At 37.3% G+C, this 26,948-nt stretch overlaps 2 protein-coding genes across 3 annotated transcripts in view; one reads left to right on the top strand and one right to left on the bottom strand.

Annotated features, from left to right (window-relative positions):
- Positions 1 to 6,659, bottom strand: part of zfand1 (zinc finger, AN1-type domain 1) — a 16,901-nt gene extending 10,242 nt beyond the window's left edge. Inside the window, exons 1-5 of one of the 2 annotated variants that reach the window (XM_052023350.1) lie at positions 6,600 to 6,659; positions 3,251 to 3,293; positions 3,115 to 3,154; positions 577 to 704; positions 405 to 496 (exon numbers count right to left, since the gene is read on the bottom strand). In XM_052023350.1, the coding sequence (XP_051879310.1) occupies positions 405 to 496; positions 577 to 704; positions 3,115 to 3,154; positions 3,251 to 3,293; positions 6,600 to 6,654 (358 nt within the window). In that variant the 5' untranslated portion in view covers positions 6,655 to 6,659. Of the gene's footprint in view, positions 1 to 404; positions 497 to 576; positions 705 to 1,993; positions 2,711 to 3,114; positions 3,155 to 3,250; positions 3,294 to 6,599 lie in introns of those variants that run through there. The other variant, XM_052023351.1, reaches the window with a different exon arrangement.
- Positions 6,606 to 26,948, top strand: LOC127574377 (charged multivesicular body protein 4c-like). The gene is made up of 5 exons (XM_052023349.1): positions 6,606 to 6,979; positions 18,637 to 18,814; positions 20,430 to 20,544; positions 20,896 to 21,001; positions 23,075 to 26,948. The coding sequence occupies exons 1-5, from the start codon at positions 6,613 to 6,615 to the stop codon at positions 23,140 to 23,142; spliced, it is 834 nt and encodes a 277-aa protein (XP_051879309.1). The 5' UTR covers positions 6,606 to 6,612; the 3' UTR covers positions 23,143 to 26,948.

Genomic DNA, 26,948 nt, shown 5'->3' with positions numbered 1-26,948 from the left:
CAGCCCATTCCACGCACTCACCACTCTGAGTGAAAAAACTTACCCCTGACATCTCCTCAAGACCTGCTCCCCAGCACCTTAAACCTATGTCCTCTTGTGACCACCATCTCAGCCCTGGGGAAAAGCCTCCGACTATCCACCCGACCAATGCCTCCCATCGTCTTATATACCTCTATCAGGTCCCCCCTCATCCTCCGTTGCTCCAAGGAGAGAAGGCCGAGTAGTTCAGAAAAAAGGTCCCATCAAAATGAGTGTGTCTGGCCCCACCCTTTGATTATTGATCAGCCAATAAATCAAACCCAACTAGAAAATTATAGTAACTTCCTGCCTACAACAAGGCATTTATAATTATTATTTTAGTTTCCACTATAATTTCATTTACATATAGAATGGTAAATACTTGCCAACAGCCTCGTTTTTTGATTGCTGAGTGACAACCAAGTGTGATTTAGACACCCGTTGCTTTTCACAGTCATGGTCTGACTGGTGTCGATGCCTATATAAGAAAAGTCAACATACTGGAGTTTAAGTCGTAACCAACATCTGCATCAAAATTCAGCCTCTGCAAATACTCACCTCAGACAAAAGTGTTTATCACATTCCGAGCAAATTATTGGCACGAGTTCATTTGCCTTACAACTTTGGTAACTGCAACTGTAAGATGAGGTCCCTTCAGAATGAACTGGTTCTTTTCTTAGAAGTACCTGAAATTTGAATTTCAGACCTTCGTTATTTAAGCTCCCTTATTTATAGCACTGCATTACCATAAACTAGCTGATCTTCGAATGAATGACTCATTGTAAAGAGAGATTTATAGAGAGGAGAACATTGAGCTGGGTTATGGTCAATTCAACCCATGCTACAACTCACCCCACTGTGCCAATCCTATTTCTGCACTTACTTGCTGTGAACTGCAGTACGAGCCATGCCAAATGTGTCCATTCTGAGGCTCTTCCGCAAAACAACCTGGATGGGGAGTGGCAACTAGCCTCAGGTGACAGAACCCAAGTCTCTGCCCCCAGCAAAACCCTGTGGGCTTTTGACAGCTCACTGCTGTCAAAGATACCTTTCAGTTTTAAATGTCTCTGAAATTTGGAGACAAATAAAACTAGGTGATGTGGATAATAAAAGTTTAAAAGAAAGCAATGAAAATAAAGTTATTTAAAAATATACTACTATTAATTAAAAAAAACACATATACAGTGAAATAGAGAAAAATAAACAGAAAAAAACAGCTAAACTTACCATTGCGATTAAAGTCAGCAACCCCAAGGGTTGCCACTTTCATGTCAGTTATGGCAGGCTTAAAGCTGAGAGACTGGCTGAAAAGTGCTGACTCCATCACTTACCAGCATCTGACTCTACTTCATTACATACTGTGTGCAGATGTGAAAATCAAAGACACATTGAAAAGCAAAGAGTAGATGGGCAAGAGGTCTAAAGTACGACCTCGCCAATTATGACCACTGATCACAAAAATTAAACTTTTATTAAATGATATTCTGATATTATTCCTGGTGCTATGGCAATTCCATTCCACAATTCTACCCATTCCTCTGTGAAGATCATAAATATTTGGTCTTTATCTTACATCTCTTGAAATTGAGATAATATATTGCAGCAAGCTTGAGCTAGATTAAACTTTCTCCTTCTCGCTTAGCAGTATTAACCAGTCAGGCCATGTTTATTGTGCTTCCAAGTTTTGAGATGGTGATGAATATTTCCCTTAAAGTCTTTGTGTTCTTTGTGTTCCTTGTGTTGATGATCCTGACTGAATTATATGGCCCAAAGGTTTGGTATAATCAGGGTATAAAGTCATGGATCTTAGTAGCATTACATTAGGATACTTGGAAATTCTGCAGCATGGTATAAAATTATTTGGTCTTGTAAGATTATGGATCAAAGGTTTTGGTAAAAAATGAGATACAAGATTCATGCAAGAATTCACTGGTAGACTGCAGGTATTTATTAGTAGTAAAATTACATGCCACACCTGGCCACACTGGTTTATAACTTCCTCAAGATATATGCGGACATCAAGTTTGGTGCTACATAACTCCTTAAGTATATATCTGGTCATGCCTTCCTTAAAGTCATTCTGCATCTGTCTCAATGAAATCAACAATTAGAATATTTATACTTTCTTTTTATTTGATCTTAAAATAAAAGAGACACTGATAAGGCAACACTTATTGTGCTTCTAACTGGGTTTGAGATTGTGCGATACTTTCCTTGATCCTTTCCTACCCATGCTGACGATGGTTGTGTAAAATATATTGACCAGCAACAACGCAAAAAATAGAAATATACATCTCAGTGGAGCTTGGAAGTGATCCAATGATGTTGCTCATGTTTACCTTGTCAGTGATTGTTAAAGTACCACAAAGTAAAACAAGTGACTTACTGCAGTGCATCCTGTGTATGGCCACACACAAATGTTGTAGAAATTTTATTTTAGATTTCCAATTCAAATTGACATCAAATATTTACGAGGATAGTATACTGCCAATTCATAGTAATAATATTTGCTGCTTATTTTTGTTATCCCCACTTTAAAATTTTCCAGTAACAAAAAAGTCCACTTTGTTTCTAACATATGCGTCATTTGTCAGCACGTGAGAGATTAGGTAATAATTTCCCATCTTCCTGTTAAATGTTTTCTGTTTCCCATTAGCAGGTTTGCAAGTGAAACAAAGGGGAACTTTTCGATTAACTTTATATTATGGGGGTCCTCTCACCTCCATTCATTTATAGTTTAGAAAATAAGTAGTTCATCTTGAAAGAGACAGGCTTTAACAAGAAAAGGTGATGTTATATATAAAATATTACATTTTGTTTCCCAGGAAATTTTCCTAATTATTGCATATATTTGAATGCATTTTAGTTTCACTTGGTATATGTGGGGCTTTAGGATTCACAATAATAAGGGGGGGGGAGTTAAAAGCATTTTGTTTTACTCATGAACAGCTATTAAAGTAATTACTCAAAATTGTCCGACAGATTGTCTGACGCCAGCAGAACAATGTGACAGAGGAGACTAAGATTTATTTCAAGAGGATCCTCCATACCCCATGTTAACATACATGCACATGGGTTTGGTCCACAATCACTCACCCCAGAACAACCATGATCATCTTTATTTCTATGTTCAAGGCTAAAGAAAAAGGAAAATTATAGTAGTTTGCATATATCAAAATTGAGATTGCAACAATTTGTAATATGTAGTTAAAATTGATGTATTATACTATACCAGTAGGTTCCTGAACAAACATCACAAACAAATGGTAGAAAATCTGAAAGATGGTAAAGGAGAAAATTAGTTGAGCAAAACTTAGTTATTTTGTTCACATATTTGTTGACACTTAAAATTACTTTAGCATTTACCTGGAATGATTCTCATCCTTTTGAGAAAAAAGTTAGTTCTCAAAAGTCCTGGATTCATGCTCAGAAATTATGATAAAATAGGTGTAACAATCATTTGATAACATATGATGAGTTTATTGTAAAACCAAATTAACAAGAGTTTAATAAATATACTTTATATATTTGTCCATAATACTAGAAATTTACAGCTTGCTAGGGATCATGTGTATATTGGGGGAATTACATCAAAGAACTCTCACGTACCACTGAGTTTCATGTTTGGAATGCAGTGACACATGGAAAATTAAAATTACTTTGAAGTCTTCAACTTGGTGAAAACACATAAAAATCTCAGAAATAGATGGTTATATTAATTTAGAAATTTACTCTTGCCTGATTCAGCCCTTTACAGGATCCCTGGACTTAATTACTTCACCATGCTTTCAGCTTTCAAGAGTCCAAATTCGAGAAACTCTCCCATAAATTTCTCCACCCCTTTCCGCTTTTAATATGCACAAAATTTACCTTTTTGTTCAAGCTTATGGTTATTTGATTTAAAATCAAATTTGGTTTGATAATGCTCCTGCAAATACTAAAGGAGATGAGGCAGGCAACTTATAATACATTTACAATTGTTGTCATTACACATGGGGAAAAATAGCACTGAACTGGATGGCACCCATATTCAAAGTAACCAACAAAATTAGTCTCAATCAACGGCAGAATTATTCACTTTATTTCAATTCTGTATAAAGTAATAGAATGAGGAATAATAATTTAAGTAAGTGATCAATATATTTTCCAAAGGCCAAGAGATCACTTGATCAAACTATGTTAACTTAATTGAAAATATGATATATAAAACCATTTTTGTTTTGTGAAATCTTTGGCATGAGTTTTGAACTCACAACCCTCCAACTCAGAAGCTCATTGTGAAAGGTATTAAGCAAAAAATGTAAGATAAAAATTGGTTGAAAAATGTAAAACAGGAGGAAAATATAAGAAAAGTTTCATCAGTGAGGCAGACAGAGTACTGTTCTGAACAAGGACCTCCCAAGATCATGGTAAGGACCATTTAAAAAGTTTCCAATCATTGAAATTTAGCAATCCAATATAAACTATAAAAATATCAATATGCAACCAGGAAGGGCATTGGAAAGCCAATGCAGAAAGTCCACCAATCACCTCGGGCTCCTATCTCACCACTCCTCCTCCTCTCTTTATACTGGCCATCTCCTCTCTCAGTCCTGATGCAGGGCTTTGAACCAAAACATCGGCAATTCCTCCCCCCACCCCACATAGATGCTGCTCGACCTGAGTTCCTCCAGCAGATTGTTGTTGCTGCAGAAATTATAAAATGAGCTGGGTAAAATATTTAAATTGGCATATGAAATTTAAGAGATAGAGGTAGAATCTTACTTATTGCAAGAAAAATTAGTAACACACATAAGTGACATTGAAGCTGCTAAAGGTGCATTTGAAATGACCTAATTTTAGGAGAGCAATGAAATCCAGCAAAATGTTAGATTTCCAGAATTAAAGCATAGTAACTCAAATACCGTATCAGTCACATTGACTCTCACTGAACCGTGTAAGATTCTTACAGGGCGCAACAGGGTTTACATTTCCTCTAACTGGGGAGCCTAGAACTAAGAGTCACGGTCTTAGTATAAGAGGTGGGCCATTTATGACTGAGATGAGTAGAAATTTTTTTTCCACTCAGAAGATGATGGATATTTGAAGTTATTAGCCTGGAGAGCTGTGGATACTCAGTTGTTCGAGTTCATTCAAAACAGAGATCAATACTTTTCTGGAATATTAAGGAATCAAGAGACATAGAGGGATGGTGCAGGAAAATGGACATGAGGGAGAAGACCAGCCATCATTTTGATGAATAACGGAGCAGCCTCAGAGTCAGATAGATAATGCCTGCTCTCAATCCATATGGTTTAATGTTCTTACATTACCAGAAGCAGCATTGTAAATTGGGATTAAAGAGTCAGCCAGGGCACAGCTGTTAGTTACTTAGTCCAAAGATTTTAGCACAAAAACCTAACACTTCTTCAGGCATGCAATGGATTGTTGAACTGCAGAGGTGCCATCTTTTACAAGACATTGAATTGCAGCTGGGAGATTGCTGCACACAAACTCCTTCTTAAAACAGTAACAACACTTTAAAAATTGTAATTTTTCAGTGATGTCCTGCCTAAATTGTGGTTTGAACTTTAAAAAAAACTGCAGCTGACTTGAGGATAAAAAAAGACAAGATTGTGGAAAACTAACATTTACTTTTAATAACTGCAGTTATTTGCAAAGTTCAGTGGGATTATTTGTTTTTTGGGGGCAGTTTAAATTACATAAACACTTTTAAAACGATTTAAAATCATGTCTGCAGAACATTTTACCTTTATAAAGATATACATTTTTCAATACACATACTTGATATGTGTATCATTAGAACATCTTGCTGCAGCATACTGATTAATTCATCAAAATGTTATGATAGTGGAGTCTCAGCACCAAGCATCGTGGCACTGATTGCCAAATTGAAACTAATTTATCCCAGCTCCCCTCTCCACGCCAAAATATCTCAATCACATATGCTCTTGTGCAGAAACCTTTTAAGAGGCAACTTATCAAATGCCTTCTCAAAATCCAAATACATTACTACTGATTCCCCTCTATCCAACTTGCCTGTTCAACCCTCAATGAACTCTAGAACATTGTCTAAACATGATTTCCCTTTCCCAATGCCCTGTTGCCGGATCTTCTTATATTTTTTCTGTAATGTTCTGCTATTAACTTAATAATAAATTCCAGCATTTTCCCCAATCACAGACGTTAAACTGACTGGCTCACGGTTTCCTGCTTTCTGTCTAATATTCCAATCCTCTGGCACCTTTGCAGAATCCAGATAAAACGGTAGATTAACAACCAATGCTTCCACTATCGCTGCAGCCACTTCCTTCGAGATGCGGGCCACTAGATACAGGGGTTTAGTTCCAGTACTTCGCCTAGTACATTTTTGTCTAGTGATAAAGATCAAGTTTCTGGCCATTGGGTACGATGGGCATTAGTGGCCTCTTTTATCAATGTTCCTTCCTCTTCTTTCACAATCCTTGCATGAATGACAACCATCCTCCTCCTCAACCCAAGGCGCCATACATTTATCGCTAAAAGAACACAATGAAACAGCGATGTAAAGACTCCAGCGCCAACCCCTCCCAAGTTCATACCTAACTGCCGACAATGGAGCACATCGCACTGCTTCCCCACCTCCACCTCCGCCATTTTGTCATGAGTCGGCCCGGCCCCGCCTCCTCGGTGAGTGACAGGTGGTCTGCCGGGCGCCACCCGCGATTTGCGGCGCCTTCCCTGCTCTCGGTGCGGCGGCGGCGGCGGTTGATCGTTATGAGTAAACTTTCAAACTTCTTCAGGGGCGGCTCGAGTTCCTCGGGGTCGTCCCGCTCCAGGAAGTCGGGCCCGAGTCCGCAGGAGGCCTTGAAACGTCTCCGGGAGACCGAGGAGATGTTGACCAAGAAACAGGAGTACTTGGAGAACAGGATTGGGAAAGAGTTGGAGATCGTCCGGAAAAATGGCACCAAGAACAAGCGAGGTAGGAATCAGCCAGCTGGCAGTGGCTGTGGAACATCGCCTCGCACACTGAACCATTAGACCTTACATAGTACCAGGGGCAGGGACATTGCACTGAACCATTCCACCTTGCACAGTACCATTCCACCTTGCACAGTACCAGAGGCGGGGCTGTTGCATTTTACACGGTACCAAGGGCAGGGACGTTAAATTTGTGAACCATTGCATTGTACACAGTGCCGGGTGCGGGGACATTGCAAGGTACACAGTCCCAGGGGCAGGATCACTGCACTGTACACAGTAGCAGAGGGAGGGACCTTAAACTGTGAACCATTGCACTGTACATGGTACCAGGAGCAGTGGTTAATATCTGGAACTTGCTGCCAGCGGAGGTGGTGGAATCTGATACAATCACTATGTTTAAGAGGCATTTAAAAATGCACTTAAATAGACAAGGCATAGATGGATACGGACAATGCAGGCAAATGGGATTAGAGTAGATGAGCATAAAGGGTGGCATGCATGTGTTGGGCCGAAGACCCCACTTCTGTGCTGTATAAATCTATGACTGTAACATTGCACTGTACAAGACGTGCAAATAATGATGAACACAAACTGAGAAAATATCAAGGGAGGTGCATTCTGATATGTGGTAGAGGAGATGTAAGCATTTTCATTGACCTTGGACATCAATGTTTCTATTTTATTAGACATGATGGAAAAAATAAAGACTGTTAACTTGCATGCTTGCTTCTAGCATGCTAACTCTAACCGAATGGTGCATATTAAAAACACACACAAAAAAAGTCCTTTTAATTCTGCACCTGAGAACCAAGGGAAAGGGTGGAATTGCCCACGCTTGCAAAACAACCTTAGAATACCGAGCTAAGGCAACAAAAGGTCCACAGCAAATAAAATGAATTAGACATAAGAAACATTCAGAACTGCAGCCCTAGATTATACAGGTCTGGCCAGACTTGATGGACATCAATGGCTAAATAAGAAAATAACTGCAGATATATTTGTAAAATAATGTAAGAACAGCATCAAGAGGATGACAGGAAGATCAAGTGGTTTCAAATCTTGATATAAGGGAATATAAATATTTCATATTTTGTTTTATTTTAGTTTTTTGAAGAGTTCAGACTTGAGAAGCTGCTGGTATTAGCAGTAATTATTTTTCATGACTCTGTGATGTACATTTATAAAGAACATGTGCAAGAGTGTAAAAGATAAAAGAATCACTAATAATCAGCAGGTATTCCAATTGCAACTGAGCAAACAGGAAGGCAAGCAGTATATTGGCCATTTATTGTACAAGAGTAGAGACCTCTTGTTCTATTTATATAGGGCCCTGGTAACAGAACATCTGGGAATATTAGGTACAGGTCTGGCCTCCCTGCCTAAGGAAGAATATGCTTGCAATAGAGGCAGCAGAGCAAATATTACTAGATTAATCTAGTTTGATTCCTGGGATGGTGGGTTTGTTATATGAAGAGAGATTAACCTGACTGGGCCTATAATTTTTTTATTGAAATAGAGTTCTTACTTGACTCGAAAGGGTAGATGCAAGGATGATAATTCCTCTGGGTTTGGTTGTTTAGAACCAAAGTTTACTGTCTCAAAATAAGTGCTTGGCCATTCAGGATAAAGATGAGAAGAAATTTCTTCCTCCAGTGTGTAGTGAATTTTTGAAGTGCTCTGCCCAAGAGGGATGAGGATCAATCACTGAGTAAATTTAAGGCAGAAACCGATAGACTGTTATATAAACTAAGGGAATCAAGGGACTAGTGCTACTTCATTGCACTGATAAAATATCAGCCATGATCCTAATGAATAGTGGAGCAGGCATGAAGGACTGATTGGGTTATTCCCACTTCTATTTCTTATGTTCTTATGGGTCTGCTATCACATTTTTGCCTTTACCATCTATAATACATTCCATTTGCTAGTCACTGAATATATTATTTATTGTACATTGCAAATTGCACTATACTTTTGATTAGCAGTGAAATATGAGAAGTGTAATTGCTCAAAATGGATGAATATAGAGTTCTACAAGAAAGCTGGAACTGTTTAGAGTTAATGCAGTTTTACATCAAATTAGATTCATGTATTAGAAATACAAAATTTTGTGGCCAGTGGAGATCATTCACTAAACTGCTTTACTGCTCTTCTAACAGTTGCAATCAATGGTGATTCTCTTTGTATCCAATTCAACAAGATCACAAGATCACAAGACAAGACAAGGGAGCAGAAGCAGGCCATTTGGATTTCTCTTTATGTAGTACCTTTAGTGTAACAAAACACCCTATCAAACAAAAATTTGTACCAAGCCATGTATTAAGGCAAATATCCAAAAAGCTGATCAAAGAGTGGGGTTTAAGGGGCATTTAAAAGGCTCAGAGGAAATACAAGCTTATGGACTTGGCATTTGAAAGCACAGTAGCCAATGGCAGAGCCATAAAATTTGAGGATAATTAAGAGACTAGAATTGGAGGAATGCAGATTCCTGGTATGGAGGAGGTTAGAGATGGCCATATACCGATTTAAAATAAGAACGAGAACCTTTATATCCTGCTGCTACTTAACCTTGAGTCAATGTAAGTTGGCAAGGTACTAAAATAGGACTCAATGCAAATTAGGACATGGACAAAAGTTTTAGAAGGCTTCAAGTTTCCAAAGTATGGAATGAGAGAGACTGGCCCAGATTACAGTATGTTGGAAAAGCCAGATTTGGTGGTAAAAGTGCATGAAGGAAGATGAACAATGGCACAGGCAGAGCTAGGTGATGATATGGAAAAAAGGTAGAAGCTTTTTTGATAGTGATTTTTATGTCCACTCATAATCCACTCATATTACAGCCAAATACAGTGCTAAGCTTGTGAACATTATGTTTCACTTTCTGGTGGTGGCTTAGAGAGGGAAGGAGAGGTGGTAGTGAAAAGAGGCTGTAACAGGGAACAAAAACAATAGTTTGGGTTTTCCCAATATAAAGAAAAATTCTGCTGATGCAATGTCATATGTTAGAAAGATTGACACTTTAGAGATGGTGGAAGAGTCACAGTGAGATAGAACTGGGTCTTATCAACATTCATATAGGAAATGATGCTGTGATTTTGATGTTGCTGTGAAGTAATATGTAGATGAGAAATAGCAAAGGACCAAGGATAAGTTCTAAGGAAACATCGGATATAACAGACAGATGCGAAAAGAAAAAAACTTCGCAGATGATTCTCTGATTGTGATTGAATAGATACAGGTGTAAGAATGCAGCCATGTAAGCATGCTCCCATCTAGCTGGTGAATGATTAAGATGACGTGTATAGTGACGCCAAGTGAGATTGCAGGTTTAAGAGGATGGCCATGAGTATGGGTTGGCAGTTTACACGGAGAGAGGGAAAGATCGTGGGAGGAATGGAAGCCAGTGATCTACAAATACAGAATACACAATGAAATGAGCTGAAGGTTGAAATCACTGAGGATGAAAAGTGAAAGAAAAGAGGTTGAGGGAGAAAAAAGGAGTGAAAGTGCCTCTGAGAAAAAATATTATTGTACTTAGTTGATGGGGAACAAATGCTTTAGATGAGAGGCAAGAGTGGTAGCAAAAGACACACTGCTCATTCACTTTTGAAGAGGTCCACTCTCTTTGACCCCACTGACCCTTTTGTAATATATAACAAAAATCAGTTAATGAAAATAATGTTCTATGTTTTACTTGAATCAACTATCTTGCTGCAGATTTAATTCCTCAACTATCCCTTAGTTCCCTCAGCCTTTCTCATTTTATTATCTCAATTTTGTTATCAATTTTATTCTTTATATCCCACTTCTGTAATCATTCTTTTTACTTTTAAATTCTTTGATTTCCTATTTGTTTCATTAAGTCTTGACAATGTTTTCACCAGTTACATAATCCTTTAAATGTTGATCAGCTTTCAGAGAGTAACTTCCTTTGATCAGTATCCTGTTCTGCTATTAGCACAATGTTATACCTGTTTACTTTCTTGATAGAGGACAGCTTTTGGTTTTGTCTTTTGAATTTTATCCATGACTGCCAGATCCCTTTACTGAATTATTTGGATCTTATAAATGTACTTCTTGGTTTTGGTATCTCCAAGTCCACTACCGTGGACATATATTGAGATTTATAAGCCGTTTCCATCAATTATTTGTTGACCTCCCAGTCATGAGTTGCTTCTGTAGTTTGCTCTCTGTATTTTTAAGGAAATAGAAGCTGCATTTATCACCTTTCAGTTCCTCAGAATTCCCAAAACACCTAACAATCAATAGGGTACTTGCCAATTGTCATACATTCATAAAGTGGAAAGCATGGCAGCCAATTTGCATTTGGCAAAGTTCTACAAATAATGAGATGCCTGCTCACATAGTCGTAAGTGAGGGAAGAAATTGCACAGGCTCTTCCTTCAGAGGTAATGCCAGAGACTGGATGGTTGTGAATGTTACATTCCTGTTTACAAGAGGAGAGAAACCTAACAAGTATAGGCCAGCCAGCCTAATGTCAAAGGTCAGGAAATCTTAAGAACCAAAAACTCGAGACATGGATGAGCTAATAAATGCAATCATTGCTGACTTGTTAAAGGTGAATAGTCCTTGAATAACATGTTCAGGACGTTTAATGAAGTAATGGAGAGGATTGATGTTAGTGTTGTGTATGAGGACTTCAAAAACTGTTTGACAAAGTAAAGCTTAAATTGACACATTATTAAAATTATTGCCCATGGGATTAAAGAGACACTGACACCATGGATACAATATCAGCCAGGAACGTAAAAGGATCATTGTGAGTAATTGTTTTTCACATGAGGGATACTTTCCAGCAGGTCGGTATTTAGAACCACAGCTCATTCTCATAAATTGGAAAGCTGGGCTTGGGATATATAGGCAACAATTTGAAAGTCTGTAGATGATGTGAAACTTGGAAATCTAGAGAACAATTAGGTAGACAGAAAAAAATCATTAGCATGGTGTAGATAAATTGTCAAAATGGGCAGGCACATAGCAGATGAACTGCATATGATCCCTGGCTTGATTAATGTATACTTAGAGTGCAAAACAAGGCAAGTTATGCTCAACCCTTGTTTTTGAACATGTACCTAATTGAATTAAGTATTAAAATATTGCCATGTCATTTAGAAGGAGTGCTGAGATCACTGGATGCTGGAAAAAGAGGAAGTTTAAAAGGCAGTTTTGCATGGCGGTCTATGGAGCGAAGGCGTAGGATGGAGGTATTGCGCAGGGTAATAATTTTGATATTGATGAGACCAAAAGATGTGTGTGAAAATTGTATCATGCTGAAGGGGAGAAATGGTGAGGTTGGTACAATGGAAGGACGTGGAATTGCCATTGTGATTTTGGGGGGAGCAGGAAGGAGTTGAATGCAGATATTCAAGAAATAGAATGAGCATGCTCAAAGGCCCAGTCAACAATAGTTGTGGGGACTCTGTACAAGGAAAAAGGGAGAGATATCAGAAGTTCTGCCAATGAGTCACAATAATTGGGAGCATGGAATAGGTGAAATTTGACGGAAATCACTGAATCCCCCACTGATTTGCAGTTTGTTAATCCACAATACATTTCACTTCTTAGACATTCACCCTATCACTTTTAAGTTCGTGAATCAAATTTACAAAATCGCAGAACTAATAACGTTATCGTGTGAACTGAATTGGATGATGCTGTCAAATAATTTTGTTGACATCCCACTCCAGAACATATATTGATTGCTTCATCTGGCTTGTTAAAGCCGTGCGCTATGAGTTTGTGTTACATGTCAAGTATTTTTTAAATTTCTTAAGTTTTCCCTCTTCATTCTTTGTCTTCCTTTTCCTTTATCTCTCATCTTTTTTGTTCTAAACTTCAGTCCCAATCACTTCTCCAGTGGAAATAATCTCCTGACGCATAAGAGCAACAAAAACATGTAAATACAGTGAATGACTTGTCAACAGGGACCACAAAAGATGTGAAAGGTATAGTAGCATTTAGATGTAAGATTCTTAAGATTTGTGGCTGTGACTAGGCAGTCTCTATGAACTATTCTGGCAAACTTTAAAGAGTTCCTTCCTAGTCAGAAGCTAGTTAATGATGTTTGGCTGGGATTCCTGGACTGGGCAGCTCCCATTTTTGTGCCTTAACTGTATGGATGTGTCTGTGTAAGCCAAAACTAATAGAGATAAGATGGTGTACTTTGAATATTCTGCAAAATGGAAAATATGTCAAATGTAGTTTAAAAATTTAAATATTTTTGAGATACCATATTGTGCTCCTTACAAAAATAATTCTTCAGCATGCAATAGTTGTTTTTCAGCATGAAATTACTCATGCGTTTGAGTCTGCTCATTCCTGAAATATTTCTACACAACTGTTGAAGTAAACATTACAGGTTCTGGTTGTTTTGAATTGATCTTGGTGTTAGGGTTTCACTTGGAAATAACAAGAAAAGGTGTGATCATTTGGGCATATGCCAACTAGTTTACTGTTGATGGAAATGTTGCCTTTAGCTGTCTACATTTATTGAATAATGTGATATTAGGTAACAGCAACTTTTTAGAATGGACCTCACCTAAAAGCAAGAAGGTTTGAAGTTGTATTACAGAGTTCATAAATATCCTATTAATATAAAGAGCAATTTATTAATTTTATTTTAAAGCTATCTTTATAAAGCAAATGCTCATCTTGATTTTCTTCTGCCATTAAAGATTATAGCATGCTTGAAAATAAAATAATTACAGATGCTGGAAATCTGAAACAAAAACAGTAAATACCAGAAATAATCAGCAGGGCAAGCAGCATCTGTGGAAAAAGAAACAGTTGATGTTTCAGGTCGAAGACTATTCATAAGAATTCTTAGTTTCAAGTTAATGGGCTGGACAGTGGTATATTTGGTGGAGCTGTTGCCCTACAGCTCCCGTGGCCTGGGTAAAATCTAACCTCTGAGATGTCTGTGTAGAGTTTACACATTCTCCGTGAATTCCTGGGTTTTCCCTGGATGCTGCAGTTTCTTTCCCCAAAGACGTGTGGGTTGGAAGGTTATATGGCCAATGTACATTGCCCATAGACTAAAAATGAAACTGGAGAGAATTAATGGGGATGTGGGGAGAATGAAATGGAATAATGTAGCATTAGTGTAAATGGGTGCATGGTCGTCAGTACAAACTCAGTGGGCTGAAGGGCCTGTTTCCATACTGTGTGACCCTAGAACTCTAATTTCTTATCACTAACATTTTATAACAAAAATAAATGAGATGCTAAGCAACTGTTAATTTAATTCTTATAATTGAACAGTAATTTTTTTGTTCAGTCTTTACAGTGCTTTCCCACTACTTTTGTGAGATGTCTAACTTCTGTTCAATTGGCAAGTGCATCATGTGATTCTGAATATTAAATGGGAAGTAGTAACACATATTTCAAAGAATATTTTTCTTAACTTAAGAGTTAATGGTTATTTATTTCCCAACTCCAATTTTATAAGTTCATCTTATTGCCAAATATATGGGAGAAAGTAGAGGATGCATTTTGAATTTTAAATTATGCTTGGTTCCCTTTTGATTTTATTTTGCTGGTTTTAATTTGATACTTATTTTTATCTTGACAGATCATTTCAAGTTTATTCACTTTCTTCACACTTGCAAAAAAGAACATCTCCAAATCTTTTCAGTTTCTCTGGGCTGATCTATGGTAAATGCTAAACTTGTAATCCTTCTTTCTATCAGATCATCTTGGCACCTGTAAGTCTCAAATGGTGAATGATTTGAACTCTTGAGTCTGCTTTTTTTTCCCTTTTCTAGAAACTTTTTATATACAATAAAATAATAATGTAGCATTTTGCTTAAATTGAATTTGTTTAAATATTAAGTATGTTTTGGAATGATGAGAGGCATTTGAGTGTGGGTTCAAATCTAACTGATAGTTCTTTTGGTTTAATTCACAATGACATATTGTATAGTTATGGTTTTCAGCCATATGACAAAATAGTTCATTTTGCTCTTCCAGAATTTGAATTAGCTGCTTATCAAATGTGTGGGAAGGATTGCTTTTACAGACCAATTACAATATTGTTGTGCAGATGATGTACTGTTTGCTTGTGGATGTATTATTTTTTATGCAGTGCCTTTTCCAGAGGTTTGGAAATTTTGCGTGACTTAATAAATCCCTTTTAGTCAGTGGATAATCATTGAAAACAAAATGCACTAAAATTCACCTACGTTTTGAGTAAATGGATATCTGGAACAATTTGAAGTTGTAAGTCAAGGAAAGTTGTGTCCAGTTGTACTTCAATTCTGTTTTGAATAATACCTATCAGAGGTCATTTTGATTGTACTTAATGCTTGTAAATTATGAATCTTGCATGTGAATGAGAAAGCAACCCTACATTAATTACGTTAATAATCTCAGTACAGCATGTTCTGATAATGTCCGTCACATTGTTTAGCTTTTCAAGGTGTGCACTAAACACTGACACAACCTGGAGTTTTGTAAGAACTATTACATACATAACTGTTAGAATCTAAGTTAGTTGCATTGTAATAGATTGGATTTCACTATCAAATGCAATTTGGTGCTAGTCATTATTTTGTCATAATTACAAGTAAAGGTTTTGTCAATGTCTGTTTCCAACATTTGGCAAGTATGCATATATCTTGGGAACAAATTGAATGTTTAACAAATGTATTGGCAATTTCTCTTGCCTTGAAGGAAATTTACAATAGTGTAATAGGCTTGTTTATATAGTATACAGTATGTAAATAAATGTGGTCAGTGCCTGTCTGGTCACGTTTCTATAGTTGTGTGTCATATAACTCAGATACACCTTGTTAGAGCTTGTGGCTGGATGAGGAGAAGTGATATTTGATCCCAATTCAGTTTACAGATTGTTCATTCTGTAATGTCTGGAGTTGTAGACCATTGTCCAATTCAATCTCCTGTTGCAAAAAATGCATTTAAGTTCTTCTCCAGTGCATTCAGGATTGTGTATGATGTTCATAATTTATCTCAATCTATTTTGAATGCTGTCCACCAATACCAAGGAGTAGATCACACCTTTCTCACAGTCATCCATGCAAAAACACTGAGTGGCCTCCTGGGCTATATGTGTTAGGAGTGGTATTCTCAGTGGTTGTGATCTGGAGTCATGCAGACTGTGTGTGCCTGTTTGCTAGTTCTTTTAAATCTGGACCATCATACTGGCTTGGAGTTAGCTGTCTTTGCTGTCCAAGCATAATGGAAAGGTATGTAAATAGCAAGTGCATGTCTTTCCTGCCACAGGAAAAAGCAAGTTCATATGGCCTATATCTTTGCTCATGGCAGAGAGCAATCTGCAGACATGTGGCATCCCTCTAGTAGTGGAGAACAGCTAGATGTTCCTATGCAGCATCCCTTTGTGTCTTGAGAACTGTGAGCTGCCCTGAATGGCATAGTGTTGCCTATTTCCCTGTGATTATTTAGAGGAGGTAAATTAGAAAGGTTTACTGTAAAACCTGGGATAGGAAGATTTTATACCCTCATCCACCCATGTATGTAAATCAATCCAGACACGCAATGTCTGCTTGTGTTAATTTTGGATCTTTCTGCATCTATTTTGCTATCTCTAGTGGTGCTACTTGAAAATCACCCTACATTACTTATTGGGTATACGGTGAGCTCTGTGTTTGTAATAACATTTCTGTATGGTAGTCTTGATAGTGGATCTGCTCTTGCATTTTATTTAGATTCTTGAAATTCAATATTATAATCATATTGGGACAAGGGGCCTATCACCACAGGGAATTGCGGAGTAGGATCCAAGTATGGTGACAAAGATTTATAGATGGTAACCATTGTCTGGTGGAACGTTATGGTCCAAATATGTTTGCCAATGTCTCCACCCCTATTTGCACTTATTCCCTTTTGCTGTTAGTGTGCACAATGCAAAGGCAGTGGGTGTTGAGGTAGAGGTCATAGGTTTGCACGGTGCAGTCAGATTAGCCTGGGGGAGTAAATATAGTGCTTTCTTAGATGGTATACCTTGCAGCTGCTGGGCCATTGCTGGATGGAATGCCTGTTTACATTTGTGGATTGAATACCAGTCAAGCAGCTTGTGTTTTCCTGGATGGTGTTGAGCTTCTTGTTAGAGCTACACTTGTCCAAGGAGGTGGAGAGATTATGGCTTTGCTTTGTAGATGGGGAAATGCTATTTGACTGTCAGGATGTGTATCACTAGCCAACAATTACTTGCTGCTATTGCCATGCTATTTATGTGGCTGGTCCATCTGAGCTTTGAGTCTATAGTGATCCCAGGATGTTGATGTTGGGGAACTTAGTAACGGTGGTGCTACTGAATGTTAAGAGTAGGTTGTTCAATTCTCTCTTGTTGGAGATGGTCATTGCTTGGCAATTTAGTGGTGCAAATGTTACTTGCCATTTATTGGAGCATGTATGAACATTGTCTAGTCTTGCTGAATGCAGGCATGAACTTCACTTACTTAGAATCTGAGGATGGAATTGAGCATTCTTCTTCTTGCCTTACAATGGAACGCAAGTAATTGAAGGAGTAGCTGAAGATCTTTGTGTCCAGGACATTGCTATGGGAGTTCCTTAGGACAATGTTCAAGGACCGGGATGATTGACATCTAAGAACCATAACTGTCTTCCATTGTGTGAGGTATGACTATTGGAATAGGCTGCCTGGGTGGTGTTGAACTACTTGTGTGTTGTGGAGCTTGTTTGTAGAATATTCCATCACGCTCTTGATTCACCTGGAAAACTTCCTTGAGGAATGTTTGTAGCCATCTGGTTACTAAGGTGATTAGTCTCCAACAAATGAAACTATTCTATTTGTTCTAATTATGATACCAGCAGGTGGAGAAGTTTCCCCCAAGTCCCATTCATTTCAACTTCTGCAGGGCACCTTGCTACTAAGCCAAATGCTGTCTTGTTGTAATGACCAGTTATTTCACCTCTTTGGAGTTCAACCCTTTTCTCCATATTTGGAACTGATTGATACAGGTGAACCCAAGCTGAGCATCAATGAGTGGGGAGCGTGTTTCACTTATTGGTATTACAATGGGACATAATTGACCTGATTGGATTTGTCCTGATTTGGAAAATATTCCTTTCTTTGTGTTGAATTATTGACCACTGATTCAGCAATCCAGGCATTCTGATTTTGCATATTTACATCAACGTTAGCAAAATATTCCAGTGGGCTTTACCCATTCCTACACTAGATACTTCTTCCTTCCCCATTTGCATTCCCACCCCCACAACCTCATGAAACATGGACACACCACTCGTCTAGTATTGGTATTCTCCATTGTAAAGAAAATAGGAGCAAGTTAAAAATTATACTTATTAAACTGTGTATAAATGCCAATGATTGCCTAATTAAAAAAAATTGTTATTCCTCAAGCTTTTGATTCTGATTTCTAGTAATTAGGTTTTTGTTGTTTTACCACTTAAGTAGAACTGGCCCATTGGGTGCATACATTGTCTATGCAGTTCTAATGCATAAATTTACATAACCCATTGAGTTATAGTTGTTTCTTATTCCCTGCTTGTATGCTACTTTTGGTTTTGTTATATTTATAGTTTCCTATTATCATTATATGGTGGGTGTTTTGAAAATTTGATACTCAAATAGTAATCAATTAAACTGATTCATTTCATTGTTTTCTTTCCCAGTTTCCCTACAAGCACTGAAACGGAAGAAGAGGTTGGAAAAGCAGTTGGCACAGATCGATGGAACACTCTCCACAATTGAATTCCAGCGAGAAGCATTAGAAAATGCAAATACAAATACGGAAGTATTGAAATCTATGGGCTATGCTGCAAAGGCCATGAAAGCTGCTCATGAGCACATGTAGGTGATTAATTCTTGTCAAGTACTAGTGAGTTTATTCCCAAAAGAACAATCATTGGACTAGAATTTTATGAAAATAAGTTGAGTCTGAATGATATGCTCCATTATTGATGTGCAAATCAGCTGGCAAAATAGTGAGGAAGAGATTTCCTTTGAATTGTGATCCTCCACACAACTGAAAAACATCCTCCATTTAACTTTCCATTATTTTCATGAAGTTATCAGCTTCCACTTCCTGCAGCTTTGTGGACAAAAGTTTTAAAGCACTTAAGTGCATAAATATGTCTAACTGGCACCTTGTTCCATAAAACCTGGCCCATTATAATCACTATGATTTTAAGTTATTGTGTATATTTTTAAAAACTTAGTTATGACCTATTGTTTCTGTGTATATAGCAGCACCCAATAATACTGTTACAGTTAGACAAGACCTATCCATTTTATTATAGTTCCTTGGGTAAAGCACAATCCTGCTGTTATGTCCTAAGATGTTGTAATAACTGTAATATATGTGATAGATACTTTGGACCTCATTTAAGTAAAATTAATTTGCAGTGGATGCCTGCTAAGCATCCCCGGAAAGCCCATTGTGATGAGGTTTTGAATTTCAGGATGTCATGCTGCCATCAAGCAAGGGTTGAGAATAAATAGGGAGAGTTTCATTTGAGCATCCTGGTGTCTTTTAATTGCCCATGATTCTAATATAGGGTATGCTCTTCCCAGCTTCAAATTCAGCCTGTAGTTGTTGCTTTAACAACCGTGTCAAGCCTCCTATAGACCTGAAGTTCAGCTGCATTCAGCATAGTCCACTTTTAGCACAGGGAAACGCATTTGCTTACATAAAATACCTAACACCTTTTGGGTATGAACTCCTGCAAGCTTTTTTTTCCTGCCTATGCCAATAACATAAGAGGCATGAGAGGGTTCTTCCTGCCTGCTATTTTGGAATATTGGATACCCATTGACTTCTCAAAAAAGATGAAGTGCTGTTAATTCTTTTAAACCTCACTTCTTGTTGGGTAATGCTTCTTACTAAGGTATACAAATATATGACCAAAATAATTTATGTACATTTCATCCTTATTAAAATACCACACATGTGTCATTAGATAACAGATAGTGGCAAAATCTTTGGCTTCTTTCTCTTATTCTGGACCAAAACCTGGGCACAATTGATTGGGGCATCTCTACTGCCACACAGGCAGGTATTAGTTTAATCTGAAGAGAAAGGAAAACTGGGAAACTTTTGCATTTCAGGCCAATGGATTATTATTACCTTTGGTCTTTTTAATTTGTACTTTATTTACAGAAAATTTAAAAGTATTTTGTGACTCATTGTAATCATCCTTAAAATGTTTATGAGGTTTAAAACATGAGTCGAGTCAAGTCAGGCCTAACTCTTTTAAATAGGTAGGATGGGCATTTTTTTTTAAGGAAGCCTAAAGTAGTCCTCAATTAGTTATGTTTATTATAGATCAAAATTACATTAAAAATTCCTCAGTAAGTATGCAATTTGAATAAAATGTAGGCCCGTAAAGGTTAATGTCAGAAATGGTTCAAAGGAAAACTAAGCTTGTAAACTATTGGCAGTATTAATTGTTATTTTATCCCCCAGGGATTTGGATAAAATTGATGAGATGATGCAAAATATCACGGAACAGCAGGAAGTAGCACAAGAAATTTCCGATGCAATATCCCGACCAGCTGCGTTTGGGTCAGAATTTGATGAGGTACATATCAAAATATTTCATCAAATATATAACAACAAAGTTGGAATTGATTTGTAAAGGGGAGAAAATATATGCTGAAAGAAACTTGAATTTGTAAAATAAGTTCCTCTGCATGTTTTGTTAATCAGTCTCCTGATTGTCTTGAGCCTATTGATTTGTTCATCGAAGTGGTCTATTGGCTGCTTCCCACCATAATGCGGGGTTGCCTGTGTACAGATGGTTGTGATGCTGCAAATTATTTGCTTTCAGAATTTATTTTCAAATGTGTGTTTGATTTTCCAACTTGTTAGCACTTTATTTTCAAAAGTTTGTGCATGCCATCATGAATTTATTCAAATATGTTGTTTCCAGGATGAATTGCTGGCAGAATTAGAGGAGTTGGAACAGGAAGAATTAAATAAGAGAGTGATTAAAGGACTGCCAAAAGTTCCAACCACCAATCTTCCATCCAGACAAGGTGAGCTAATTGGAGTTGGGTTGGGATCAATAAAATATAGAAAGTGCACTTCAACGTAATACACCGCAAGATTGGTGAAATCAATTTGGAAAAAATGAATAAGTTATTCTCCCACATATAAATATCTTACTGTTAAAACCAATGTCCTGTATGTTTAACCAGCAACATATGTTTATTTCCATTCAGAAAGTAGCATTTTATGAATTGTTATTCATATTTATTTATCCATATTGCCATAAACTTTTCAACTTAGTGGATAATTGAACATTTCCTTTGAAGGTCAGTAATGACATCTTATATAATTGTGTTAAAGATTATCTATCCTTTCTAATTGCTGCAGTCTTTGACAGGATTTTCTGCATCATTATTCCCCTATACTTGTCCACAGTTGTTCAGCTTGATGCACCACGGTTACCTGGTTCTACTCTTATTCTACTATAGTCATATCCAAAGACACTCATTTGATGGCTTCTGTTTTTTATCTCCTAACGATCTGTGTTTACCCTCCCATTCACTCTCCCCCCCCCCCCTTCTGTTTCTCAGCAACATACTGCCCCTTAACAACATTGTCCAAAAACAATTTCCACATGCATGTTGGTGTCATCCAGCCCTACCTATCTCTTGACACCTCCTTTGGCTGTGCTCATGATTCACAGTAAACTGTCAACCCATTCTGGATGACCAGAAATTTCTTCCAACTAAGTATCAGTAAGACCTGTTATTTTGCTTGACCTCAGATTGAACATTGGACTACATATCCACACCATCAGTATGACCTCCAGGTTCTGTCTCCATATCATCTTCTGTCTCTGCCACAGCCTCAGTTTATCTTTTGCTAAACCCCTTGCCCACATCCTTATTGCCTTTGGATCTTGCTACTCTAATGCACTTCCGACTAGCCTCTCTTCTAAGTCATATAAGCTTGAAGCCATGCAAAATTGCTATCCATGGCCTAACTTTCACTTTCCTGTACACCCACCATCCCTATGCTGCTTATCTACACTTGCTCCCAGATAAGCAACATCTCTGTTTCCGATCTTGCTGTTGCCTATTTCAGTGATCACCTGCTGAAACACCTCCACCCCCCCCCCCCCCCCCTCCAAGTTACCTGCATGCATTCCTGAAGTTAATAGCTCTACCATAATTAATGGAACTTTTAGCACTCAGTATCCTGAGTTTTGGAAGTCCCTCCTTAAAGCTTTCTATCTCCTTGTTTTAAAATGCATTCTTATTCAAGTTCTGAGCTGTCATAAAGTATCCTTTGTGACAAATTTTGTTTGATTACATTGCTGTATCTTGCCAGGAGATCCGTTGCTATGTTAGAAGTGCTGCAGGTTTAAATTATTCTTGTTGAAGGTGCCACCAAAGCAAAAGGACATCTGTTCCTACATTTGGTGGTGGAAGTGGAGGGGATGGGGGGAGGTGGGAATCGAGAACTAAAAACTGTGCTTAATTATCTTTGTGTTGTAAAGAAGCATGTGAACTGGATAATGGTTCACCCTATTGGGCGGGGAACTGTGTGGATTGCAAAACTGGAAAATAATTAAATCGTATTTAACAGCTTTTGGTATCTTAATATGGTTATAATATATAGAGTTGCTGTCCTATTAAATGTAATTACGAGGTGAAAGTCCCAGCTTAGGGAAGCCGTAAACTGATTTCTTCTGGTAAACCATTAAGGGGAAGTAGTTTTGACTAATGATTTTTTTCAATATTTTGGGGAAAAATCATTTTCTCCCCCCCACCCCTCGTCAGTTATATGTGCAATTGTGATACCAGGATATGCATTTTTCCTAACATCATTTTGAATATTTAATGTGATCTTGTTTTCCCTTTTGATCCTCCCATAGAAGGTTACTAATTATATGTAATTTTAAACTGATTTTCCATCACTTGTTTTATGATTTTGGGATCTGTATTTAAACTACTAAAATACATTTTACATGGACCTTATGAAAATGCAGTGGAAGGAGGTTTTCAGATCTCTCGTGGAAGAACTATTTTTACCATGTGGGGGTAAAAAAAATCTACTTAACAGACATCATAAAATAACTATATAATTTTATTTTCCAGCTACAACTAAAAAGAAAACACGTGATGAAGATGCAAGTATAAAGCATTTGACTGCCTGGGCATCGTAAAACTGACGACAAGAACCAGTTATACTAAGTAACATTTAGATGACTTTGTATTTACAGGTGTGATGGTAAAGTGTATTGCCACACGTTATGTATAGTTAGGGGCATCTGAGGTGTGGCAGGCTCTCTATTCACACAGAATTCTCATCAGAGACAGTAAATCATCCACTTTTTGTGCATTAGCATACACTTAGTCTGACTTGAACCACATGGTGATTAGTTTTGGAAAATATTCAAATTCTAAAACTTTGTACACTGAACATAAAATTAGAGAATTTCAGCTACTGAGTTATCTTGTTGTGTCTTTAACTCTATGGAATATTTTGAGCAAAGAACTGATGAAAGCCTGAAATTTTATAATAACCTCATTTAATACAAAAACATTTTTAAAAGATCACAACTAAAATTTGACAGTTGATTTGAAATGAACCTGACTTCATTCTAGTATTCCTTGGCTTATATTTTGTCCTGAAATTTATAGGACTACAAGGTAGGCTATTTCTTATGAGATGTTATTTTTGTAACAAAGCAGATATTTTATAATTAGAATCTCACTACCCCTATACTTGCTGTCATATTTGAAAGCACAAAAGTTAAAATTTCAGTTACTACTTCATGATTGATCCTCCTTCAGTTAAATTTTGGCTTTAACTTTATTTACAATCAATAGCACCATTTTTAATACTAACTTGTAATTCATTTAGCTATTATGGGTTACCAAACCAAGACAAACAGTTAGTGAGCACTTTGTTTTCTTCTCCCTGTAGCTTCTTATTCCTGTTGGCCCAGTATTTGATGTTGCACTGTTAAGTCAGCAAGTTGCCTTCTCTATTCTGCCCAGTTAATTGGATTCCAATTCTTTTCCCCAATATGCTTTGGTCATGACAGCCCAGCTGCAATTTTTTAATGAATATAAGCAGTTTTGATATCACTGTTCTTCCTGCCTACAGAAACAGTTCATCTATCAATTGATTGCAATCCTTGACCTATCATGCCCTGGTTGTTACAGCAAATTGCCTATATTTGACAATTTGTTACTGTAGTAAATTACTTATCACTTTGCTGTAGAGTTTCTGATTAACCATATTTCTCTTTCTAATGGCAATTTAAATTTTTTTTTGTTTTAGGATTTATTTCTGTGCTATTATAGTGTTCTTGTATATCTGTGGCCTGTCTTACTTCAGTTGCTGTTAATCTTGTTACTGAGGACTTATTCACACTCTTTAATTCATGCCTGACCTAATTGCAAGTTGTTAATCAATCTGTTCTGATTGGAAAGGTCTGAAAGAAGCTGTTATAATCTTTTGTACCGACTAGTGAAAACAGGTCATTCCCTTTTGGGACTACATGACATAACGCTATCAACTTCTGGTCATAGTTAGAAGAAACATTTTCTTTGAACTGCACAATAACTTGCTGCTGATACCTGCATTTTTACAGCCTATCCCTTCATTCCTCTAGTAGGACATGCAGGACTAGCCCCCCACCCCCAGAAAGTTTATTTTCAGATCCCCTTTCTTAGTCTATTTGAAAACTAAATTATTGAATGGCTAGCAACAAACATGAGATAATGGATAGTTAATAGAACTCACAAGGGAGAGATTGAAATGTTCATCTTTTCTTGAGCTCCTTTATAAAAGATGGAAGAGTTGCCAAAAGCTGCTGTTTTACAACTCCTATCAGTACGTTCTGCCACCTGGAAATTGGGTTTTTATATTTGGAAGAGAAGGAAAAGGAAAGTAAAAGCAAAGGGATGTTTACATTTCAGAAGAGAAAGAAAAAGAAAAAGTAAAAATCATCCAGAAAATGAAAGGGGTGAGGGCATGTTACACATTGCTTATGAGAAACAATACAGAAATAATATATTTTAAAAAAAATTATTACCAAACCTATATGAAATTTACAGCTGAATGTTTTCAGAGTAAAAATACAAACCCCCACCATCTCACAAAAAATACACAAGAACACCATAAAATCATATTGCTAAATTATTTCAGAAATACGGCAGCTTTTGTGAACTTCATTAAACCGTGTTCCACCTAGGCAACATCCTTGTGAATCTTTTCTGCACCTCTTTGGCTTAATCACATTCTTCCTGTAATGTGATCAGAACTGCACACAATACTTCAGTGCAGTTTAATCAACATTTTGTACAACTGTAACATGACCCAACTGTGCTTTCCTCCCCACCCTGTCTACCTATGTTCCCATTTTTGAGGAACTCCCATGTCTCTCTTTTTAAGAGCGCTCACCAGGGCCCTGCCATTTACTGTGCATGTCCTACCCTGGTTTAACTTGCCTAAATGCATCACTTTGCACTTGCCTGAGTTAAATTCCATTTACCATCCCTTGCCCACTTTCCCAGTTGATCAAAATCCAGTTGTAACCCTAGATAACCTTCTTCATAACAGTGAAGAAGGTTATTTGAGGTTACAACAGGATACTTTTGTGTAAACTTACTAATTGTGACACATTTTCATCCATATCTTTAACACATATGACAACAACAGAAGACGTGGCACCAATCCCTGCGGCACACCACTGGTCACAGGCTTCCAATATGAAAAGCGGGCCTCCACTACCACCCTTTGCCTCCTACCACCAAGACAATCTTGTATTTAGTTTGCTAACTCACCCTTGATCCCTTGTGTTCTAACCTTCTGGACTAGCGTACCATGCAGGAACTTGTCACAGGCCTTCCTAAAGACCATGTAGACAACATCTACTGCCCTGCCCTCATCAATTCTCTTTGTCACCTCTTCAAAAAAAACTTGGTCAAATCCATGACACACAATTCCTATACATAAAGCTATGCTGACTATCCCTAATTACTCCTTGCCTTTCCAAGTGCAAATAAATCCTGTCCCTTAGAATCCTTTCCAATAACTTTCCCACCACTGATGTAAAGCTCACTGGCCTGTAATTCCCCAGCTTATCCTTTATGCCCTTTTTAAATAAAGGCACAACAGCAGCTACCCTCCAGACTTTCAGTGCCTGTGGCTAACAAAGGTACATAAATTTCTGCCAAGGCCCCAGCAATCTCCTCTCTTGCTCCCCATAACATCCTAGGATACACCTAGTCAGGCCCTGGGGATTTGTCAATATTATGCATTTCAAGGCCCAATGTTGCAGGTTTTGAGTTTGTGTTCCACGTGGAGGTGAACTGCTTCATTTGTTGTTCCAAGGTAAACTGGCCAGTACCTGGATCTAGATTATATAAAGTTGGGTGAAAATCAGAACTTATTTCACATTAGAAGCAGAATGGCTGTGCAGAAAATTCATGCCATGGCTTACCATGAAAATTTACATGAAACTTTTCTTTGAACTTGAATTGTTTTTTGTATCACAAGAATTTGATTTAATTAATACTTAAAAAGATTGAATATGTTGTTTATTCTGATTAGGTTGTTCTTGTTAAACTACTTGATTCTTTTAGTCAAAGTATAATTTAAAACCAGGGAGAAAAAATCAGATTTGCGGAGGTCTAAATTATTTTCATGTTATTAGTAAATCTGCATAAGCACAAGAGATTTTCTGTTTCTGTTAAGATGCAATCAAGCAATTAAATCTGTTATTTAAAAATGGTTTTATTTTACTTGATTATATATGCCTGCATAGTTTACTACAGAGGACATAGTTTCCAAAAAGACTAATCTAAGTAGAATCTGTGTATATATTGATTGTTCATTGAAGCTAAATGCACACATTTGGGAAAATACAGAAATGTATTTTGTAAATAAAAGTACTTAATCTCTAAAGCCTTTGAATTGAATAATGTAACAGATGATTTTTGGAAAATAAATCATTTC

This window comes from Pristis pectinata, chromosome 9, assembly GCF_009764475.1.
Source record: "Pristis pectinata isolate sPriPec2 chromosome 9, sPriPec2.1.pri, whole genome shotgun sequence".
NCBI lineage: Eukaryota > Metazoa > Chordata > Chondrichthyes > Rhinopristiformes > Pristidae > Pristis > Pristis pectinata.
Note: the sequence above shows the minus strand (reverse complement) of the source record. Positions and strands in the feature narration are given on the sequence as shown.